General features: G+C 41.4%; 1 protein-coding gene across 2 annotated transcripts in view; it reads right to left on the bottom strand.

The window, feature by feature from the left end:
* The window catches only part of dock4b (dedicator of cytokinesis 4b), a 132418-nt gene that overhangs the window by 37989 nt on the left and 70496 nt on the right, over window positions 1-23933 (bottom strand). For both annotated transcript variants that reach the window (XM_008296880.1, XM_008296881.1), the window contains exons 14-26: window positions 22724-22848; window positions 20693-20855; window positions 18062-18168; window positions 16352-16505; window positions 13399-13496; window positions 13135-13218; window positions 10761-10861; window positions 9733-9814; window positions 8461-8631; window positions 5798-5990; window positions 4142-4278; window positions 1255-1389; window positions 553-651 (exon numbers count right to left, since the gene is read on the bottom strand). In XM_008296880.1, the coding sequence (XP_008295102.1) occupies window positions 553-651; window positions 1255-1389; window positions 4142-4278; window positions 5798-5990; window positions 8461-8631; window positions 9733-9814; window positions 10761-10861; window positions 13135-13218; window positions 13399-13496; window positions 16352-16505; window positions 18062-18168; window positions 20693-20855; window positions 22724-22848 (1649 nt within the window). The remainder of the gene's footprint in view (window positions 1-552; window positions 652-1254; window positions 1390-4141; window positions 4279-5797; window positions 5991-8460; window positions 8632-9732; window positions 9815-10760; window positions 10862-13134; window positions 13219-13398; window positions 13497-16351; window positions 16506-18061; window positions 18169-20692; window positions 20856-22723; window positions 22849-23933) is intronic.

Raw genomic sequence — 23933 nt, 5'->3', positions numbered from 1 at the left:
TTACATTACATCAAAATGGTTTAATTCTATATGTTGCATTAAATTTGCCAAAAAATAAACCATTTCCTTTAACAGGAATCTGTGAAAAACAAAAAATTCTGCACTGCTCCACACAACTGTGGAGCCATGAGTGACTCCACTATGACCAACAGTCATGTCACAAAAAAACAAAGGGACTTCTCAGGTGAACTGCAGGCAGTGTTTACACAGAAAGTCTTGTTGTACTGTTTCCATAGAGGTGCAGGACTTCGTGAACAATGAGCCCACAGTGAGTAGAAATGTTGTAGGGAAAAAAAACAAAAATAAATGCATTCTACTGTGATACAATTAATCAAGAATACATTTAAAATTATTTTCCTTTCATTATTTCAGTGTGCCTGCGGTCAGCTTTAATGGTGTGGGTGGACATAAAATATACATCAGCTACTATTTATTGTAATTTTGGTTTCACTTTAAGATTCACCTTCACACACGATCAACATAACAGAAGCCCTGCCTCACCCAAACAGATTTGGAGGGAGGGAGGGAGGGAGATGGATGTGGCAGTCTTACCCTCAGGTCGTCTTTGTTGCTGAACGCCTGCAGCAGCTGCTGGTAATGTCTGTCACTCATCTGTCGCAGGAGGGCCAACAAACATGCCACAAACTCCCCCTGACAGGACAACATATAAGGAGAGAGTATGAGGCAAAGTTTGTGTGAGAGTTCGTGTTGTGGTGCGTTTAAGGGCACCATAAATCATTACGTTAATTGCATTACTGAGGTTTAAAATGTGTGTAGGAGGCAGTCAAGTAGGAGGCATGGCAACATAACTGATCTGAATTGGTCAAAATATTTGTCTTTTGATCCTCGTCAAAGCTGTGATTTTTTTTCTTTCCTAACCACGCTGAGAAAAAACAGAAGTTTATAAATTATGGCGCTTCCTTTGCTGCAAATCTACAACATGTCCTCTATTAACCTCTAATGGCAACCGGTAAAAACCTTCCACCTCCTCGAGTTTCCATCATCACCAAGTGACGGCGATGATCTCGTTATTTTCCACCTCGCTGTATCCTCCCCCCTTCCGTGCTGTGTTGCATTATAAATCTTAATTATTGCCATTAATATTATTAACGTTGGTGGAATTAGAGTCGCCACGGAAGCGACTCAATTTGAAATCTCTAATTACTCTTGTACGATTTGTTAAGTCCCAAAACAATTTACAATATCAGGCACACGGGCGGACTGGCACGTAGCGTACAGTACAAACACACATACAGTGACATCCTGGAACTGTAGTCTCATGGCAGGTCCGGCAGGCTGAGGCCGGTTGCTAATTTCCAGGATGGTCCGCAGTAAAACTCCCAGCAGGCTTTCCACAATTAGCTCCACTTCCTCAGACACCACAGGCTCCTGCACGACAGAGAAAACTCGAAAATGAATCACAGGTGACACTTTACATTGAGAGAGTATTAACATTCAGCATACAAGCAAAAGAGTTTTTTTTCTTTTAGTTAAAACCTGCATCTAAAATGTCAGGGTTATCCTTGAGATTTAAACACTTACTTTATTCCTCCACAAGAATTACATGAATAAAGTTTCCCTTCATAATTTGCATACTTTTTGTGTTGTTCCGCCAGCACAACCTTGAACCATAATCGACGTCATTCTGCCTCAGAGCCCGAGTTCTGCACGCCCCGTTCTGTAATTTTATTTTCATCACGGTTTTAATGAGTCTCGAAAACCAGTGCGGGGACTAATAAGAAGTTTCAGGGTTACGAGGAACATTTTTGAAACTGGAAAAAGTTCACGCGGAACGAGGAGAATCGAGGAGATTTAAAGGAGGTGGAACACAAAGGAGAAAAGAGACAGTTAAAGATTAAAAGCAACTCAAAGAGAGTGGCGGATAAACTCTATGTGTGTGTGTGTGTGTGTGTGCGCGGTGGCATCTCCCTCCAGTCTTTCCTCCTGACAAGACAGACAGGTCTTGGACGGAGTGATAATGAGAAGGAGCCTCACTGGCGCATTGGCTGCCACTGCTGTCACTTCCCTTTAGATATGGTGCCAGTTTGTGTGTGAGTGTGTGTCCTACTGGGCGCCTTTACCACTAGCTGCCCCTCTGGCAGCGAACAGTGCGAGCCAAGGCAACCTGAGCTGCTACACACACGCGCGCAAACACACACGGGGCGCACGCAGCTCAAAGTGACTGCCACTTCGACAATGCCCATTGCTAAATTGATGGGTCTCATTACTGAACTGCACAGCTGCCAAAGTCCCTGTTACCAAGACTAATTGACCATATACACACAACAAAGCAATCTGCTATTGCAATGCGTTGGCAAGGAAACTGCTGTATGACTAATTCCTGCAGCTTTGACTTGCTTTAAAGTTATTTTCCAGTTACAATGGCCGTAATTCTCGAGCACAGTCTTGTAAAACAGAAGAGGGAATTCATCGCAGCCGCACAAGACACTGCTGAAGTATTAAGTCATGCTGTAACTGTGTTTGGTGCATTTGATATATATGATATATGAGGCTGCAGCCAATTAGCTTAGCTTAAAGACGAGAATCATACGAATATATATGTAAACATCATCGTGTATATGTATGGCTGGCTGTCTTGTCCAGGACATTCTCGATCTTAACGAGACTTTTCCTGGTTAAACAAAGCTTAAAGTAATAAAAGGCTAAAAACAACAACTTGGCTTTCCAGATCCTCTATCATTAAATATTTAACAATTGGATTCTGTGGTTTCTTAGAGAGACAATACTTCAGGAAGTGACTTAGCCAAGGCCAGGGAACAGCACAACAATAGTCTCCAATAAAATTACAATTATGAACTCTGTGCTTCTTTGTTTCCCTAATCATGAGAAAAATAGTCACAAAAGCTGGAAAAAGACAAGCACAGTTCTTCAACTTGTCATTTTTATGCACTGCGCTTATTTGCAGGTTTATAATTTTACATTTGGGGTCTATTTCAATATGTTTCCAATGCTTTATGTTCGTGTTTATTTCCCTAAAACTTTACATTGGTGCAGCACCTCTTTCACTTTCTGTTTAAAACACTCCGGTTCAGCTGATGGGTGTGATCTGATGGGTCAGCTGGATCGACAAAAGTGAGGTATGCAGATATGTGACACGGTGAAGCAAATTTAAAACAAACAAACAAAAACCTCGGATCTTAAATAAGCTGTTTCCAGTTGGCAAGGAGCAGCATTTTCTGTGGGAGAGAATAACTACCTTTGGTGTGGACTTTGGGCCTGCAGAAAAAAAAGCAGCTATAATAACCTCCTAAAGGAAAGAGACATAGTGTATCTATCTGTTGTTGTACTATCTGTTCAAGTGTTTATGCTAAGGACAGCTAACCAGCTACAACCTGCAGCTTTATGTCTACTGTACAGATATATCAGCCTCCTCATCCAAGAAGTATATTTCCTTAAACCCTGAACTGCTTCTTTAACTCTCTGAACCCCAAACAGTTTCTGTGTAATGTTGTTCCTGTCACATTTTTATTCACTCTGGGCTCATATTTCACTGCCATCTAAAGTCCTGGACCTCTAGAAATAGAGAGAACTAAGAAATGTTTTCTGTGCAATATGACGCAGTTACAGTTACGATGACATAATACCATCGATCACACAAAAAGCAAAGGTTAAAGTAGAATTCTTTGCTTATTTATTCTACAAAAACAACTAAGGATCCATGTCCAACATTTTTTCAAGTGCCTACAGGTGTTAACTATACTGAAGGTGGGGGGAAGTCACTCTACATACTATAGATGTTTTACTATTTACATGTTGTTGTTTCCATGTATGTCTTCTATCTGCTCTGCTCAAACACAGTCTGCAGTTCGGCCCGGTTGAGCCGAAAAGTTTCTGAATTTTTGTCACTAATGTGTTGGTTGCAGCCGAGTCAGTAATGGCTTCACAGTTGTGCCAAGCAGTGCAGAATTTTTTTGTGCTTTTTACAGAATGTGGTTTTTGCACACCCCTGGAGTGTTTCCGTTTTTACAATTTCTGGCTCTGATAAATTGTGTAATTTTGGAGATGTTTTTTGAAAGACAGCGTGCCTTTCATACCTGCTGGAGGTCTTTGGGGTTCAGAGGGTTTAAGGATAAGAGGGGCGGCTGGTATAATAGCGCTCAGTTATCAGCGTATTGCTCACCGCGCTGCCGTTTTCCTCCTTCTTGATGAGAGACAGCATACTGGTGAGGATGCGAGCGCACATGACCAGGTCTCTCTGCTCCTGCATGTGGGCATGGAGGACTCGCAGCACCACCGGCAACAGGATGCATCGTGATTCTGCAACACAAACAGCTGTCACACATCAAAGACATAATGACGTATGAAAGGAAAACACCAAGCGGTAAAAGAAAACAGAAACAATTTTCATCACTTTTCATTTCGTTTCTGCTCTGCTTTCATGCTCACAAGTCGCTTCTTTAATATTATTAAGTGTACCTAATGTAATTCCTTACGAAGCATTAATGTGATTTGCATGAGGGATGTGCTTCTTGCTCCCTGTAGACTTCGGGAGCGTGCCGGAAATAAAACACTGACACAGTAATTTGCTTCAGCACAAAGCCTTTATTAAGAACTATTTAATGGCAAGGAGTTCGGTTCACTGTAGGGTAACTATTAGCCAAGGTGTGTTCTCGAATGACTGCACCGTAGGAGAACACAGCCAATCAAAGACTAACAGCCTGTTTGTGCAAACTGCAAGACAAACAAGCAAAGTATTATTGATCATTTTCTGTATTTTGTGCATGAATTATGGGGGTATTATTGTAGCAAAACTACTTGTAAATGTGTATAGAGAGTCGTGTGTCTGTAGTGAGATTTGTGAACGTGTAGAAAGATTTGTCAATGCATACAAAGATCTGTAAATGCGTACAAAGATATTAATAGATTAAAAGTCTCAGTATTTGGCTACAAGTGTTGGAAATACAGACAAATCATCAGTTACAAGTCAAGCGGGCCTCTCATTTGGTTATCTTTTTACACATGACTTTTGCACCACCTCTGACATGAGAGATTTGTATCAGTAATTTCAGGTTTTCTTTGCCCTGAGCTCAGACTCACAGGTTCGTTCATTCTGGCTGCATGTCACCCTGTGCCTCAGTAGCTATGCCGCCTGCAAGTCATCAGGTGGCGCTATCCCCCAGAGTGTTTGAGAGCACACGACATTGTCTGGTATATGTGAACAAGCTAAATTTGCTAAGTTTGTGGGTCACTGAGCAAAAAGTTTCATGATGGCTCGCAGGCAGCATAACTACTGAGATACAGAGCAGCAGAATGGTACGCAGCCAGAAATAATGAGCCTGTGAGTCTGGGCTCAGAACACAGAAACCCTAAAGTTACAGACATAAGTCTCTCACTGCAGAAGTCATGTGTAAAAAGACAACCAATTGTGAGGCCCGCTTGACTTGCAACTGATGATTTGTCTGTATTTCCTGCACTTGTAACCAAATAGCTAGACTTTTCATCTATTAATATCTTTGTACGCATTGACGAATCTTTTACAAATCTTCTTACACATTCACAAATGTCACTACAGACACACAACTCTCCATACACATTTACAAATAGTTTTGCTACAATAACACCCCCACAATGAATCCACTTGGTCAAATCTGTTTGTTTCCCTCGCTGCTGTTTGTTTTTGCTGTGTGCTTGTAATCTGTATGCAATGCCCTTTTTTTGTGTGTTTTCTCACAAATCCTTCTGCCCCGGGTTCCCAGTGTGAGTACAAGCGATAATTGTGTACACATTTCAGAGCGTACACAAACCAGCGCGCATGTTTGTGTACGCGTGTCTTTACCTGGGTTGATGTAAAGCTGGCTCTCCACAGTCTTGGCAATGCACTGCAGCTTGATGGCCTCCAGGGGGCAGTCGGCGTGGATGGTGGTCGGCAGGCTGCTCAGCGTCTCCCTGACGAACCCGGCCACCTCCCGCACGGTGAAGATCTTCAGCAGCTCGCCGTAAACTGCCGGGAACGTTCGTAGAAACACCGCCTGGGCAGAAAGGAGGGATCACGTAGAAGCTAAATCAAACAGGCAACAACTGTTATCTTCAAAATAATTTCTCTTTCAAAGGAATCACCTTACTGAGCAGCCAAAACCATATACCATATACTACAGAGAGCATTTTAGGATGTGGATATGCATGGATGTATATATACAGTACGTCTCTCTGAATCTTCAGTACATCTTCCTCTAAATCAGTATTACATAACATACAGTATATGTAATTTCTTTGTACAATTCTTATAGGAAACTTCACTGTGATCTGGAGGTACTGTGAAGCTCAAAGGGTAAAGCTTGGAAGTGACAAATCGACAGGGGCTTCGGAGAGCTCACTACTCAAGATCTCGTTGAGTCTTGTAGCTGACTTAGGGTGAAGGCAGGTCACCAGTCTATCACAGGGCTACACTTAGACAACCAAGCACACTCACATTCACACCTACGGACAATTTAGAATCACCAATTAACCTCAACATGGTTTTGGACTGTGTAGGAGGAAGCCGGAGAACCCAGAGAGAACCCACGCTGCACGTGGAGAACATGCAAACTCCACGCAGAAAGATACTAGGTGTCCTCACCGGGATGTGAACCGGTGACCTTCTTGCTGCGAGGCAACGGTGCTACCTACTGAGCTACCCTGCAGCTCGAATACGCAACAATAACTCGATTTATATTTATACAAAAGTAAATATTAACTATTCTGCCCTGCATCACTGGCCTGGACTGGATTTGGTTGAAACTCTGGCAGACAGGGATTATGTGGATTAAATTGAAGGACCGCTGGGACTGCTGTCCGTCACCTGTTCGTGGCTCGCCGTCAGATCATCTTTCTTCCTGTCGAGTTCTGTCAGATTCTCGTTTCACAGTTGAAAGATGAAGATTACAAAAATCTCGAGCGGTGCCCCACTGTGTCACTCTTTTTTTTCTCTTTACCTTCAATTTTTTTCCAAGAAGATGGAAGCTGTTTCACTGTTAAAGGTTTTTCTTTTGAGAAATGGCCTGTTTAGATGGAGCCACACAGGGCTGATAATTATTTAGGGCTCCTTGGTAGGAACTATTCATTGAGAGAGTTTCTGGGTTGGACACATTCAGTGGTATTGTTTGTTATCTTCAAAAACAAAAAATAAAAAAATAAAAAAATCATCAATGAGCCAGAAACTAAAAACAGAAAGAACTTCAGATTTTTAACTTCCAAACAGTCCTTGAACAACTTTGTGATGTACCAATGTTTCAGTAAAATTACCCAAATCTGAGCTTTAAAGTGCGACAATTCATCAAAATCACTTCATTCTTTGCCACATTTTGTAAAAAACAAAAAAATTCTGTGCTCCTTGACGCAACCATGAAGCATTTTTTTGCATTTTTACTTTTTTGCAATATAAAATTGATTTTAAATGATGCAAATAGAGATTTTTTTATTCACATGCCAGCTTGCAGCTCTCTGACTGCTCTGTTCATGACATAGTTAAAACAAATCAAATCTGAGAGACCCTGTGTTTATCACCTGGTCCTCGAGCCAACGTCCATGAGTGCAGGAATTCTTACTTAATCATGTCTGTTTGTGTACAGTTTTACTGTTTATGTGCTTGTGTGTGTGTAATTGTGTATGTTGGCCAGTGTGTGCGCCACATGTGACAGATTAACAGGGATTAGCATTAGCCTGACCTGCATCCTCCCACAGCTATTGTTGTGTTGAGAATACAGATTAAACCAGATCAGGAGTCAGTGGAGGGATGAAACAGAGCTTTTCAGACTGCACGGACTGAACACAACTGGAATAGCTAATGCTACTCTGTAAATATGATTCTAGCAGCCTCAAAGAGAGGTAAAACAATTACTAAATTACTAAAAGTGACTGCAAGGAACAGCATTTCTGGTTCTGACAACTCTTTCTGTCAGTCTAATGAGTGCTGCAGATTGCTCTAATTGTTGAAATATGAAAAGGAAACACATGTTCACAGTCCACATGGGAGAGTTAAATGGATTATCATGCATAGAGAAGGCAAAGGAGCAAATGGACAGCACAGATGCACATACACGTACCACAGAGGCACAAATATAGGTATTTCCAAAGACTCAACCACACAAGCATCTGTTTCTGGTGTGTAATTAGAATTATCTCTGCAGTCTTTAGCTTGTTTGTTTTGGTCTTGTTAGAAATCAGTGAAGGCGGCTGCCCTGCTGTGCAGACCTCCCACCGGTAAAGGAAAAGCTGCCGCAGAAACTCCTATTCCGACTCCAGAACCTCCGGCAGCGTGAAATTCAATTACAGCCAATTTCTCACCTATCACAGCTGCATTACCAGGAGTCCTCGAGAAAGAAAACACGATGTGGTGCACCAGCACCAACAGGCACTAATTTACACATTCAGATATGTGCACACAGAGATGCACGTTTGTTTTCAGGACATGTTCATGCTTGTCAGATGTTGCAACACAACCAAACACACACATATGCACACCTGTGTCTGTGCGACGGGACTGGTGCCTTTGTTTTCCTGTGAGAGGAAGAAGCGGATGGACATGAAGAGCTCGTGGATGCAGACTCTGAACTCCTCCTCATTCTGGCCTCCCGTCGCCAACGAAAAGAGCCGGCGAGATTGGATAATGTACTTGAAGATGTACTCGCTGGCCTGGAGGACAGAAGGAACAGACATTTATCATTTGTTGCGTAATGAAAAAAGCACAGCAAGCCCCTTCCAGTTAAAGAACAGCGTACTGTCACATTTTGCTCCGACGCATTTTTATCCAAAGTTTTATGATTCTATTTATCTGAAAGCAGAAAGTGCTGCACACTCCCAGTGAAATGACAGCTCTAGCAAGAATATTAAAAACTGACTCATCAATTATTAATAACAACTGCAAGACATTTGCTTATTGTAGATTCACAATTGTGAGAATTTGCTGTTTTTGCTGCTCAGTTTTGCACCTCTGTAAAGAGACGAACAGCGTGGGAGAAAGTACGGAGACTAAAGACATCCCCTCAGCCTTTATTTTACATGTTATAGATAACAGAATTTGAAAGAGTAATTACTTGTAGCTCTTGTGTCCACAGTTTATTAATTAAATAAGTAGATTAATCACTGTATCCGACAACTGAGCAGAATTTAAACATTCTTGAGCTTAACTTTTGTATTATTTAACTTTTACAACAAGAAGCTGCTTTCCTTCTTTACTAGAGAAGTATCAGAAAGCCACACGTTTGACACACAATTAAACCTGTTGGAATACTTGCTATAGATCACTTCTATGTGGAAACACCGCAAACACGGCTTGCGGTGTATCGCTTATTTATTATTTACGGCACGGCAGTCGAGCATTTACTCCTGGCGCAGAACGTATTCTGTGAATGATAAATGGGAAACCACAGCTCAGAAGCTGCAATGTGCTCCACTGACAGTGTATCTGCATGAGTCATTAGAATATTGTGATGTGGCTTCCCGACACCAGAGGCACTGCATTTCTGCTGATTAAAATTGCATGTGGCGTAATAGACGGAGGAGGGGAGCAACGAATGGTGGCACGATGTGTTTCGCTGCTGATGGGGAGAGAAATTAGCGGGAGTGGCAGCGAGATGGGAGCAAGTTTGTTTGTTTGTGTTTCTGGATGCATGTGTGTGGATTGTGTAATTGTCGCCGTATATTTTGGCGAGTGTGCATCCATGAAAACAGCTGAATGTGGGGAATGTGCGGCTGGAAAAAACATCGCTCTGCTTGTCTTTGTGCGCGCCTCACCTTGAGCACCTGCTGTATGTGATCCTGATGCTCTGCATCAACAATGCGGTCCACGTACCACTTCAGCACTTTGATCAGGTCCCTGGAGAACACACACACACACACAGATTCAGTATTGCCATTTACCTCTCGCTGCATTGCTTCCCCCGCTGGATTTGGCATATATATATGAGGCAACGCTGTGCTTTATAATGCAACACGTTAAATCAGATAACCTTATTTCACTTATTTCATCAACACAGCTGATCTAAGTGCTGCACTTTTAGCAATAATGAGCAACAAATGCAACAAAAAATGCCTCGTAACTTCTTGGGCATATTGGATATTAAACTCAGTGTCAAGAAAGATCATCTTCATCAGACGCTGGTGACCGATACGGGAGAAAAAGATTACTAAATGAGACGATTCTAATGAGGTCTGGATGACATCCTGGTTCCCTATTAAGAACCTAAGATAGCTCTAATAAGACCAAAAAAAAAAAAATCATCATACGTTTTCCCATTCAGTGTGTTAATTAAGTTGTGACACTCCTCGTGAAACAATATCACAGGTCAAAGAGTTTAGAGCAGATGGATCTAGCTGCGGTGGGTGTGTGTGAGTATGCAAAGACTGAAAACAAAACCCCCAGAAGAAGACAGCATTGATATCTTAGCAGGTACAGAGAGTGTGAAGAAGGCAGCCGGTGAGAACAGCAGGTCGTGAATATGTGTGTCTGCATGTGTCTCTGTATGCGTGTGATGGATGGAGGGGCGAAAAAAAAAAAAAAAAAAAAAGCCAGCAGAGTTTTATAATTCACTTTTCATCAGCCAGGGGGCACCAGAGGCATTTTATTCACTCTTGCGACTAACTGGAAACACAGAGCCGAGCAGAGCTGCCTCTCAGCATTGACGTAGGCTGGCCTCTCATCCTGCCTGCCCCTGTGATGTGTTATTAGAATACAATATGTGGGTAAGGCTGCGGTACTGTGTGCTCAAGGTGCTGCCTTCAACAGCCACGAGAAGAAGCGAAGGCTGAAACATCACATGTACCTGTAGGACAAAGCTCCAGCGAAGTGGCTCTCAATGTAGGTGTCCATGACCGGTTTGAAGTGCTGGAATTTGCTGTCCTGGAGGAGGTTGATGATATGGACCTGGAAATAAACAGGAAAGACATAATTTTAGCTCTAGAAAGCTCAGTCTGTTCCCTTTAAGCTACAGTTTGCTTTCTTTTTTTGTCTTGAGGAGCTTTATGGTTAAACAAACATCCTCTCATCCCACAGTGTATGACAGTAAATATATATTCTATTTCAGCTTGGTCCAGTTTTTTATTGATTTTTTTACCTTGAGTGGAAAATTTAAATTAGTTTTTTTTTTTTTTTTTTTTTTTATGGCTACAGCTTTCCATCAGATTAACAAGATTTTATAAACAGTGATTTTTCTGGCAACTTTGGGATCACCACTAACAAATACAATCCTGACTATGTGTGTACAGTGAATGAGTTTAACTAACCTGGGCCTTACAATGTACACAAGTGGAGGTAACATAATAAAATCATGAACTTTCACTCCACAGACAAACCCTCTGAGCTATCAATCTTGACGTATTATCTTTAAAAACAAAACAAATCTCCATTTATCAGAGGCAGAAACTGCTAAAATAGAAACAAACATTGGATTTTCAATTTTCAAATGGTCCTTAAACTACTCATCTGTGACAAACGGTTCCTTTGGAAAACTTAACTAAACTCCAAATCGTGATATTTAAATGAAAACACTTTTATTCTACGTGTCTCCTTTAAAAAATTGCCAAAAATCGTTTGCATTTACCGCACTCTGCAAAAAAACAATAAATTCTGTGCTCCTCTGCTTCATCAGGAAGCCATAGGTGACTCGCCTGTGACCAACATTGATGTGACAAAAACTCAGAAACCTTCTGGCTGAACTGCAGGCAGTGTTTACACAGAGCAGAGACCAGAATGGAAACAAATCAAAATCATCTATAGCATGTAGTGCCACCATTTTTTCTTCCAGTAATGGTACCACCTGTGGGCCAAGATTGTACATGTTGGTCCCATGTTTTTCCATTTTTTGCAAATAAAACTGATTGTACACTTCATTGTTATCCTTTACAAAAGACATTTTTGAGTTCTCTCTGCTTTTATCCATGGAGGTGCTTTTTCCCCTGAACGTGAAGGACTTACATTGTGTTAAAACTGGCAAGAGACAAGTTTGTTTGTTTCCCTCTCACTTGTCATTATGAAGTAAATGTTGACTGAGCAATACAATGGCTACGCAACAATTAAGATTAGTTCCCTATAAGCCTCGTTTTCACTGGGCAATTCTGTCTACGCCCGGGACTGAAATCTCCCTGGAAATTGAAACTCAATTATGGTTCCGAAAAACAACAAAAGTAACTGTGGAAACGCAAAATAAGCAAAGACAGCAAAGACCGAGGTAAACAATAGTGAACCTCTGAAGGACGTGCACTTGATGGAAAGAGCTCGAGGAGTTGAGAAAACTAGCATTCAGTTGGCATTATTTCTACTAGATCAACATGTGTCTGTTTATAAATACAACCAACAGTTAATACTCAGCCTTTATCATAGCCCTGAGATCAAGGTTTTTATTTCAAATTGGAATCCTACTGTTTGTGCCTTGGACTGTAGCTGGACTGTTAATCGTAGCCATGTTGCTAATGCTACTGCTAGCAGCCAGAAAACAAACCAGGAGCTTCTTCCTCCTCTCTTATTTCCTAAGACGTGTTGATAGTTTTGTGTCCTGTATTGTTCCTCGTTGCTCAGCTGTGAGGAAAACAGGAAGCGACCCGTTTTGTTGCCACTTTAATGAGTTTTCTTTCTTTCAGACTTGTGGCAGATCACATTGAAAAGATAAGAGAAGGCTGTAAGAAACTCTTGGAAACTAACGACCTGAACACATTACTTCTTCATGCAACTTCATGTCTCCTTTATGTGAAAGTTGTTCTACACTGAACTGAATTTGTCCAAACCACAGAAGTCCACTTGTCCAACTTGCTGGATTGATCCCAAAAAAAACCCCACAAAAAGCAAACTTGATGGCTGCAGCGGTTCACTAGACCTTTTCATCATTGATAACACCACGCTGAGAGGAAAGAGTGTGTTCATTTGTCAGTGTGAGACCGATGTAGAGCGAGAGAGAGATGCTGGCAGAGACAGAGAGTAAGACGGAGAGAGAGAGAGAGAGAGATCGATCTCTGGCCTCGTACTATCAGCTCAGTGCAGCATGACCAGGGAGAGATTGGTTCAACAGGCTCTGAAGCGTTACATCGCTGGATCTTTCCCCAGCAGGTTCTGTTCTCGCTGCGCGACACTATCAGATGTGTGAAGGAAAACTCGCACAAAACAAAAAAGATCCATGGAAATGACCATTAGGACAATGCGCTTACCAGTGAATCAAACACCTTGAGTCCATATCTCTGGGAGCTTTCGTCCAGAATACCAAAGAGGGTGTCCAAGGTGTCCTGGAGAAACTGGAAGAAGAAGAAAGTTTAGCACAGAGCTGCAGAATCAAGTTAACTTGAACTTTTCAAGGTTTTTTTTTGACGTTCTCTCAAGCTGAACTTAACAAGAATGCGGACCGATATCAAATCAGAAAAACTCAATACTCCAGAAAAGAGAAGCAATTCAGAGCTGAGAATCTGATTGCCTACTTTGACAATCTCCGAGCCATCGATCTCCTTCAGCTTAGAGAGGCTGTCGTTGATCCTTTCGGGGTGGGCTCGCCACTTCAACAGGTCCAGCATGTCGCCTGGTGGAAGACAAAGAGAGATACAGAGAGAACAAGCAGAAGAGATCAAGACACATCTCTTGTTTGTTTGTAAAGAAACAGAGAATTAGGAGAGCAATGTACCTCGGATCACAAAGCATCATCGCACCCTTCAATTACAGCCTAAAAACTCCACCGAATCTAAACAAATGATGACATTTTCAAGTGCGGCGGGATAAAGAAGATAAAAAGTCATTTTCCTGAGCCAGAGTCCCCAGACGTATGCATGAATAAAACATAAGCCTCAAGAAGAAAGTCTTTTAGCTGTCTCTTTGGATTCCGTTCAACCTGAAGCATGTTTTTTTTGCAACTTTATGCGTAAATTAGTGTGCATGTGCGTTTATTACTGTCCCGAAATATGCGTTAAATATTTTTTCTTAAATCAAAAAAGCGCTGCCATATTGCTATAATCAATTCATAGAACAACATCAAATGTATTCAGGAAATTAACAGCCTTTTGCAAGTAAATTGTGCCTGTAGCTTTTATGTTTATATATTCAACCGTCTGCTTAATGAGGCAAAAATGTATTCAGGTTTTTTTTTTTTCTTTAATTCAGAAAATACTGTTGCCTGGTAAAACAGTGAGCGTCTGGTAAAGTTTGAAAGCGCCAGTGACAGTGCTGATGTTCATTTTTGGATAATGACTTTTTTCTTCACCATAAATGAAGCGTCACATCTCATTCTGCACATGCACTTCTGAAAGTTTACTAGTTTATCTACAGATTGGAAGTTGTTCATACACTTGGACCTATACCTCACTCTGTGTTTTATTCTTAAAGACTCCTTCTAATGAAAATGTGGTTTTTCCATTCTGTTAGCATGTCCACATCGTGTATTATGTTGGCTAGAAAACACAACACGAGTGAAAGCGCAGTGTACTGATGACAGTCGCAGAAACACAGAGCAAGACAGCAAACCTAAGGAATGGATCCTGTTGTTGTCTGAGGTTCTACGTATCAGAGGAGAAGCCACGAAGGAGAGAAGTTCTTGTTGAAAAAGTGGAAATTCTGAGCCTTTGCCCAACATTAGCAACACATTATTAGCTCTCTGATAACATAGTCTGCCCTAAGGCTCGCAGTATTTATTACCTTTCAGAAATGCAGTTTCTTCCGTTAATCTGATGGCATCCGAACGTGTCGGTTTTATCTCTGTAATAGCACTCTGGTCACTTTTCCATAAAAGGTGCGATGGCAATCTTTTCATTTAATTTTCAACACGGCACAAATCCGCAAATCGGTGGCTGCGCTTTGAGTTCTGTGAGGTGATTTGCGGAAAGCTTTTTCTGCATTTCAGCATCAATATGGGTCCAAAAACAGCACAGACAGCGCTAAAGACACAGTTTGTGTGCCAAAAACCAAACCATATTTCTCATTCAATTTGCTCATAAATAACTCATAAATAAGTCTTAGTTTTGACCAAACAATAACAGACGCTGAAGTTTACTTTGTTGCTTCCAGTTGTATGTATAAATCTTTCCTCTGAGTTTATTAAATAGCGTTTATTGAATAAATGGCGGTTAAATGGAGTGTATGAAATTGTTTATTCCAGCTCTTTGAATGAGTCTTCCCTCTGAGTTTATTGAATACTTGCAGCATCAGACAGCTGCAGGATCCATATCAGCGTCTCTAAAACAAGATTTGTGCTGTACCTTCATTAATCTCATATAAAATCTCATATTTAAATTATCTTATGCATGGATGGAGAATTGGTCAGGATCCAACAATAAGTTGAACTGTGTACTTTTCTTAATCTTGAGTCATAGTCATAGAATATAAGCTGCAGCCAAATGGTCTGTGAGTGCTGAGCTCCATCACAGCTGTCAGGGTTGTACTGTTGGTTAAGAAGTAGTTAGACTATTATCACACATGGACAGAATTCTTAGTATTGAGAAAATCTGACATAGACTAGGCCAGAGGTGCCCAATCCTGGTCCACGAGAGCCCCTATCCAGCATGTTTTAGATGTTTCCCACTTTCAACACACCTGATTCACATGATCAGGATCGTTATCAGGCTTCTGCAGAGCTTGATGATGAGCTATTAGCTATTTGCACAGTTTGGTAGGTTAGCTCTTAGCTTAGCTTTGGTTTATGAGTGCATTATTATGTATTATACATCAGTATTGTCCAATCTCATGTGAATTACAAATATCATGTGGTTACTGTGGCTCTGTCCATCACTGTGGTGTCTGGATTTGCCTGATTGAAGCCGTGAAGAACATTAACCTAAACGTCTAAATGACCAAATGCCATCACTTTAACGGATTGATGACGTCCACATTGTTAGATATCCAATGAAAAGGGCTTTACATGACTAACGCTTTAGTAAAATACATCAGCATCCTGACACATCGACTTGTATTGTGGCTCTAACACATATGGCACAATTATTCCAGCATTACACCTTGCAGTTGTGATGCATAAAGAGGTTTTCTGGTAACAGCAGGAGGTGGGTGGAGATAGAGGTGGGCCTAATTTACATATTCATAGGTTTGCACTCTCTAAAGGAGTTAAAGGTGCAGAGTTACATCGAAACCATTTTAAGCCATATGTGGGATTATTTTCAGAGAAAAATGTTTGCATATATAACACCGATAAACAAAGACGAGTGTTGGGGAAGAGACTCTAAACGTATGGCATCTTAGCGCTTTCTGTAAGCGCAGATCGCAATCTTTGGAAACGTTTGCGTTACGCTCTACTTACTGAACTGCAAAGGCACACAGGAGCAGATAGCGGAGCACTGCAGACGCTAACTCCAATTAAAAATGTGTACAGGCATAGCAGCCAAAACAGCTCACCGGACGAGAGGCCAAAAATGTCAACGCCCGAGTCTAGTTTACCATTTTGTGTGAGCTTGGTGGAGCAGAGGAAGCTGGTGATCCAGAAAGACTCCTTGGTGCCTTTCAGCGTCTGATTGTTAGACGGCAGGTTGGCCTTAGAGAACGGCTGCTTCAGGTAGCGCGAGCAGTCGGCCAGGTTGGTGTTCTCCTCGCACTGCAAGGAAGAGAAAGCATTTTTTTGTCAACGGACACTGTAGGTGTTTGGTAGAAGAAAGCAACATCATCAAAATGTTGAAATAATGCTGCATTCACAGTTTTAAAATGCCAGTGTGTCATAACATTTCATTGCATCATCCAGTGAAACAGAAACAGCAAACAAGAGAAGAAAAGTGTAGCAGGTTTACCAAAGCATACTTCTGTACTATATCATAGATTATCAGTCATGCTGGAGACATTAACACCCAAGTTTAAAACCTTGTTGGCAACTATTCAGTCTGTCAGAATGCTAAAAATGCAGAAGCCAAGAAAAAGATTGTGTTATTTTGGGGGGATTTAAATGCGCAGCCTTAATGCACAGCTGAGGCCATTTGAGCTCCAAAGCTACCACACAGTTTGGACTGATTCTTCTGTGTCTATTTTGGGTCTGAGGAGAAACTAGGCCATGCCAGTTTCATTGAGCTTTTCAGCAACTTCCATCTGGCATTAGAATGGGCCTTTACCCCGTCGGTGGGAACGCTGGGAACACACAAGGCTAAGAAAGTTGTCTGCTTAAAAAAAAAAACTGGCAGGCTCAGGTTTGAGGTTTGGTAACACTAAATCTCACAACCTGCCAGGAAAAGATGACAATGAAAATAGGAGTTTTTTTTGTTTTTTTTTTTGCTTTTATAGATTGCTGAAATAAACTACAGACAACCACAAAATAAATAATCCGATTTTTGGTCACTGTTCCGTCTTGCTGCCAATAAAATGCGCTCCGTGTTTCTGTCTCTTCCACAGAGCCGGAGGTTTATGTACACACCCTTCGCCTGCAGCTGAGGAAAAGCATGTAGTCTGCAATTATTCTGAATTACACCCAAGACAGCATTGCAGTAGCTTTAAACTGCAGATAAAGGTCATTTTATTTGCTTTAGACTTTTGATGTGTCAAACCCTAAATGTGTGAAAAGATGAGTGTGAGTCTCTTAAAGCGTGTAAAAATGCAGAAAATGGACATGAGGCTAAATAAAGAGATGCGGACTAGCTGGGTACCAACTGTTTGTTGCACATGCACAAGCAAACACACACTAACACTCACTCACGGTTGAATTCAAGCTCACAGCTTGACAATGTTACGTAAGTGGACATTACTCATTGCCCCCATCAGCCTATAATAGAGTGATGTGAGCTGTTTGTGAGCCAGTGGCACCAAACACGATGATAAGATGATGGGTGCATTTTGCTATTTGCAGGGAATGATTCACATAATGACATACATGGTGTAATCCCATCCAAAGCACCCTTAGCAACACCTGTGTCAAGGATCTACAATTTACTAATGAACAGGCTAAACAGTCTTTGTTGTTCTGTTCAGTGAAATCTTGTTTTATTTTTTTTTTTCCAAATTGCAGTTTTCTAGTTCTTGGATTGAATTACACATCAAGATGACTATTCCTGCAGTACAATGTCTCAGCACTGTGCATGTGCCAAAAACAAATATCCTGCCAAGGACACACTGAATTCGACTCCATGTTGCTCAGTCAAAGTCTTGGTAGTGAGGGTGTGCAGGTCTTACCTTATGGATAATGAGCTCATGGGTGCCATCTGGCAGAGTCCTGCCATCCTCCTGCATCAGAGGAACAAAGGAGTAGCCAAACAGTTTCTTCTCTCCCTTGTCTTTAGCTGTCAAACAACAACACATGGACGTGAGATTGATATCCAAAATAGACCAACAAAGGCTGCAACAAAACAAACAATTTTATATATAGAACACAAGTTCCACTTTTCACTTTATGCAGCATAAATACGTTTAAAAAGTGGGATTTTATTCAATTAGCTGCACTAGTTTCTTCCAGCTGAGAAGCCTTCTTGGTAAATAGTAAATGGTCACTTATATAGCGCTTTTATCCAAAGTGCTTTACAACATATTACTCATTCACACACAAATTCATACACCAATGGTGAAAGAGCTGTCATACAAGGTGCTGCCTGCCATTGGGAGCAATTTCGGGTTCAGCGTCTTGCCCAAGGACACTTTGACTGTGGAGGGGCGGGAGATCGAACCGCCAACCTTGCGACTGGAGGACAACCTGCTCTACTACCTGAGCCACAGCCACCCTTCTTGACCTCTTCTGGTTGGGTTTTGAACATTCATGGCGCTGCTGAGCGGGTCCCAGTCTTGTTTGTATCTTGTACTCTAGAGTAAATCTGTGCCCAGGTTCACATTCCTGCTATCAGTTTGTGTGCAATAAATCAGGTAGAGTCAGAGCAGAAGAGTCCTCTTACTTCATGTAAACATGGATGTTCACAGCTCCTGTTTAAAATATTCAAAACATCAGCATTTTGAATGTTTGATGAGGTCTCGGTGACACACATAAGGCCTTTGAGCGAGAAAATCACAATGTATAATGAGTTCGTTCAACAGGAAGCTACCGCTGCTTTACTATTGTTGGATATCGTCAAACATCTGCTGCACCACAACACAATAACGCTGGGGTGATGTGAAAAGAGTACACTCAAAAAAAAAACAACAACATCAAAAACAAGACTTTTTAGATGCTGTTAAGTTGCTCTTCGAGGGCCTGATTAATGTTGGCTGCTGTGTTTTTACGAAGCTTTCTGAAAGCTCTGGGCATAATTTGCATTATGAACACATGTAATCTGACTTATTTGCTGCTTTAGCTGTAAAGTGCTAATGTGTGCACAGCAGGAAGTTAAAAGCATCGCGCGAGGAGTGTTTCTGTTTCCTTCCACTGCAACACCAGCGATTCATTTAGGCAGTCTTTTGTGTGTGTGTTGGTGTGTGTCTCCAAGGAGAAGCAAGTTTTTACTGTATTAAACTTAGAAATTGGTGCCATTTTGGAAAGTTATTGCTTACAAAACTGTACACTTTTGCTTTTTTTTTTGTTGTTGTTGTGTGTGGATGCTTTTGGGGCAAGTTTTCCACATCTATAAAGTCCTCATCCTCAGGCGGGAGGAGATTAGGAAAGATTAAGTGCTACTCTGAAAAGCAGGCTTAGCTAAGCTTGGCAGACCAGGTACAGATTGATGTATGTTATATTTTCTACCACACACACTCTATTCTGTTATACAGCACAATGTGATAGATGGGGTCCTTCAAGATTTTGAACCGTAATAAAGGGACATTTTTATAAAACAGCAGCAGCAGCTCCTCAGACAGCGCTAATCATAAGGTGCGCCGTCTCCTGATAATTGGTTCAATTGTTCCAAAATCTATCAGCAGAAAATTAGCAATAATAAAGCATTTCACTGCGGATGTTGACAGCTCCCTTCAACAGCATTTAGAAACAACGCTGAACTCCCCACAAACAAATTAACAATTACAGCTGCTGCATAATGAGTGCAAAAAACAAGACACCATTTAAAAGCATAATCAGAGAGAGAGAGAGAGAGAGAGAGAAAAAAGCAGCTTCCCCCTCTTTTGCCTTAATTGAAAATAAAGTGTCTGCTAATCATATTTCTACACGCAGGTTGTGTCTGAGTTTGAGAGCCCTAACAATATGTGTTATATGGCCCCCTCAGTTTGGTGTCACCACAGGCCTAAATTGGGATCTTAATAGGCAGCCCTGGGGTGGCAATACCAGCACTGCCAGCAGTAATAAGGCTACTATATCTACTGCACACAGCCACACTGCCTCCCAGCTTGGCATAATAATATCAGCTTGTTATGAGAGAAGAGGCTCGGCCTTCTCCCCATAGCCCAGAAAGAGGGTGAAAAGGAGTGAGAGCGATATTTTGGTCATAATTAAAGTTTTGTCTCATTAGGAAACGAGAAGTTGGACAAACTAGCCTCATTATGGAAATGCTAAAACAAGCGTTCACTTGGACGCTGTCTGTTTGGAGGGAGGTGGGGTGGGCAGCAGCCTGAGGGCTCGAGGCTGGAGGGTTGGCAGATTCAAGCAGTTGGGAGAGTGAATGCCTTGACTCCTCTCTGTCAGACACAGTGACCAGGTAATTTGGAGTAATTCTCAGGTTTATCAGCGATGTTTATGGAGCTACACTGCAGGCTGGAGTCACGAGCAGGATGACAGCTGTTTATCTTCGACTTCCCCCGGATAATCAACTGTGGAGAATGCAGCACCTCGGGCGGCTAATGTGTGAAAATGTGTGAAAGCTTCGGGAGAATGTGTTCGCTTAACCTTTCCGAGATAAATAGAGGTTATCCGCAATCCCCATTCTCACTTACTAGAGCAGTGTCGGAACTCAAAGCGGACGTGCGATCCCCGAAACATGTCGACGGGGATGGGCAGCTTGATCTGCTCCGCCCAGCGAGGGCTGTTGTTGTGGTACAGCACCAGGGAGTGGTACTCGTCCCCACCTGGTTCACCGGAGCCAGCAGCCACATGACTCTGAAGGACAGAAAGAAGAAAGTGAAGTGAAGCAAAGGTGGAGGGGAGAAATGAAAGATTAAACAATAAAGAGAGGAAATGAGAGTCCAGGTTTTGAGGATGAGGTAAGGGCCAGATTGGAAGCACACATGGATATTAACCCTCTGAACCCTAAAATCTGTCGGCAGATTTGAAAGGCGTGTTTAGAAAAACGAAAGAAAAAAAACACCAAAATCACACCGTTTATCATGGCAAGAAACTGCAAACACAGACAGAATCATTTGATTTTTAACAGTCCAATGTGTGACTTTCATTGGGAAAAACAACCAAACCTGAGCTTAAAAACATCATCAAAATCACTTGTCTCATATAAAAGGTAGCCAAAAATGAGTTGCTTGTGGTAATTTGTGATGCAAAAAAACAAAAAATTCTGTTATAATCAATGTAACTGAGAAGTCCTGACTGACTCAGCTGTAACCAGCAGTCCTGTGACCAAAACTCAGCGACTATCTGGCTGCACTGCAGGTTGTGCATAGGCAGAGCGGATAGGAGACCAGTATAAAAACAAATTAAATAGTCGCTAAATATCTACAGCATGTAGAGTCAACATTTTTTTCCCAGTATTGGGAACACTTATGGCCACTTAAAAAAAATGTCCGACATGCTGACTCCTGAAAAATTATTCTTTTTGTGATCAACAATTAATCAAAGAAATTAAACTTTCGTGTTTTTTTTAAATAACTATTAACATTCTAATGGTGTCATGATGTACAACAGACATTTTTGAGTTCTCTCTACTTCTAGCTATGGTTGTGCCATTTTATAAAAGTTGCAGGGTTCTATTTTGCAGCGAAAAATGAACCCACAGTGAGTCAAAATGTGACAGGAGAAAAAAAAAAAGACTAGAAACTGCTTGGGATTGAGAGGGTTAAAGAGTATGTGTTTTTTCCTCATAAAGTACAACTTCATAGCACCTCTTCTCACCCTCTGTCTGAAACGCTCCATGCTAGCTCCTGTCTCTTTAAGGCCCTTCTCCCTAAAACACCTGTCTGCTCTTACTGGCCATTTAGATCGAAGATAGTTGGGTAAACCCCAGATCTACAAGTACAGGTAGGGATGTGGTCCTAGCAGACGTGGCTCTAGTGAGGGAACAACGTCGAAGTATCTGCGAGGAAACTTGATTTTTAGTGGCTCGCCAAACTAGCCACCAAGCAGGCATGATGGAAATGTGTGACATGATGATGTAAACAAGTAACAAAAGAAAAGCCTGGGCTTGAAACGAGCTGTTCCAGGCAGGTAAGGAACAGAGTTGTCTAACTTCCTTTGGCTTGGATTTCCATCTTTGGAAGTTTGCAGACATTTTACATGCACAAAAAAAAAAGCTATAACGCACTAAAGCAAAGGGAAGAACCCAAAAAGCATAATGGGGGCTCTTTAATATGCCAGAGAGAGACGATATGAATGAATTGTAAACCGTCCACACCCAACAAATGGCAATAAAGTGAGGACGACGAGGTTTAACATGTGAGTTTATGTGTGTTTGAGGGTGGCGTGCCATGTGGTGGCAGCAGGGTTATATTTGACTCTATTTTCTATCCAAGGCCGAGGCAGCGCAGGAAACCACAGAGGCAGACTGTCACACTGCTGCACCAGAAATGGGCAGCACACTGGAGAGACACTTAGCTCTCATCTGGGTCAGCCATGTTTAATTGAAGAGTTTTGCTCCAAAATAAGACAGCCACTAATAAGAAAAAACAGGGTTAACTAAGGGCTTAAATAAGGCATTTGCTATCCTTAAAGAGCATTTAGTATCTGTAAATAATCTATTCTCCTAATGACAACAAACATCAGTCTGCTACAGGAGTAGGAAAAGCCACATGTGTCTTCACCTTGAGGATCTGTCCATCAATGTCCAGCACATAGACGGTGATTTCCACGTTCCTCGCCACACTCTTCCCGCCTTTCTCGAACTCCCCTTTCTCCAGTGTGATGTAAAGGTCGTTCCTCATCTCTCCTGCAGGAAAAGGAAGGCGAAAGAACCAACAAGACATTGATTATGCATATGAGCGAGCATTATTAATGACCTCTCAGCACATTTTTAGCGTAATTCCTCATGGCAGGGGTGGACAGTGTTTACATTAGTGGCTTTAATGATATATTTTCTGCTGACATGAAATCTACGCCTGAGTTATGACGCTTGACCGCCAGAATGTAACAGATTCAAGGTTTGTCTGATGTAAGCATATTTCTCAGGGCAAAAGGGTCAATTTTCATAAACAGAAGAAAGTCAAGAGTGAGGACATTGTCACATCAAACTGCCAGCGAGGCTGTTAGTCAACTGACTCCTACAGGAAAACGCTCAATGTAATCCTTTTTTTTTTTTTTGCTTGTGACTTCCTAAAACAAATACAAACATCCACTTGTGTTCCTCATCACTGGATACATACACGTACAGCCTTCTGACAAGTGTGGTTGAAGAAATGTGTTTTACTTTTAGATGCCTTAAGAATTTAATTTGATTTAATTATCACTTGAAAAAAGCAGAAATTCAAGAAAAGCCTGAAGCAAGATAAAGGATTTTTTTTTTTTAAATAATTGCTGCTCTGCTTGCATTTTAATGACTTCTCAGGTAGATCTTGTAACTCATTATGAAGATCCCAACCTCCAGATATGATACTATAACCCCAGACAATGATGATACAGTGATTTGGCAATACTTTGTAAAATAATCACCTCCATACACAATAATATCTACGTAGAAAAATGCTCATTAAAGACCAAAAGCAGGCATTTATCACAAGAGAAAGTGATACAATACACTGACATCAGAATATTTTGTCCTGCTCTTCTCACTGACTACACAAAAAAATGCAGTTTGTATTAATGTAGTATGCTATTATTGGCAGAAAATCTGAACTCCACTTGCATTTTACACCTTTAAGGCTTTACATAGAGCCACACCTAATGTCCAGCACGTGCTATCCCCCCTTTAAATGTGAGATAAAGAGCTCATGTAAGAAGGTGTAAAACATGCGAGGATACAAGCTAAGAAACTGAACAGTAATTGAAAAAATTGACATTTTGTGATAGTTTGTTTTT

The sequence above is a fragment of the Stegastes partitus genome, unplaced genomic scaffold (assembly GCF_000690725.1).
Source record: "Stegastes partitus isolate 25-593 unplaced genomic scaffold, Stegastes_partitus-1.0.2 Scaffold1160, whole genome shotgun sequence".
NCBI lineage: Eukaryota > Metazoa > Chordata > Actinopteri > Pomacentridae > Stegastes > Stegastes partitus.
This window is presented reverse-complemented; position numbering and strand designations above follow the sequence as displayed.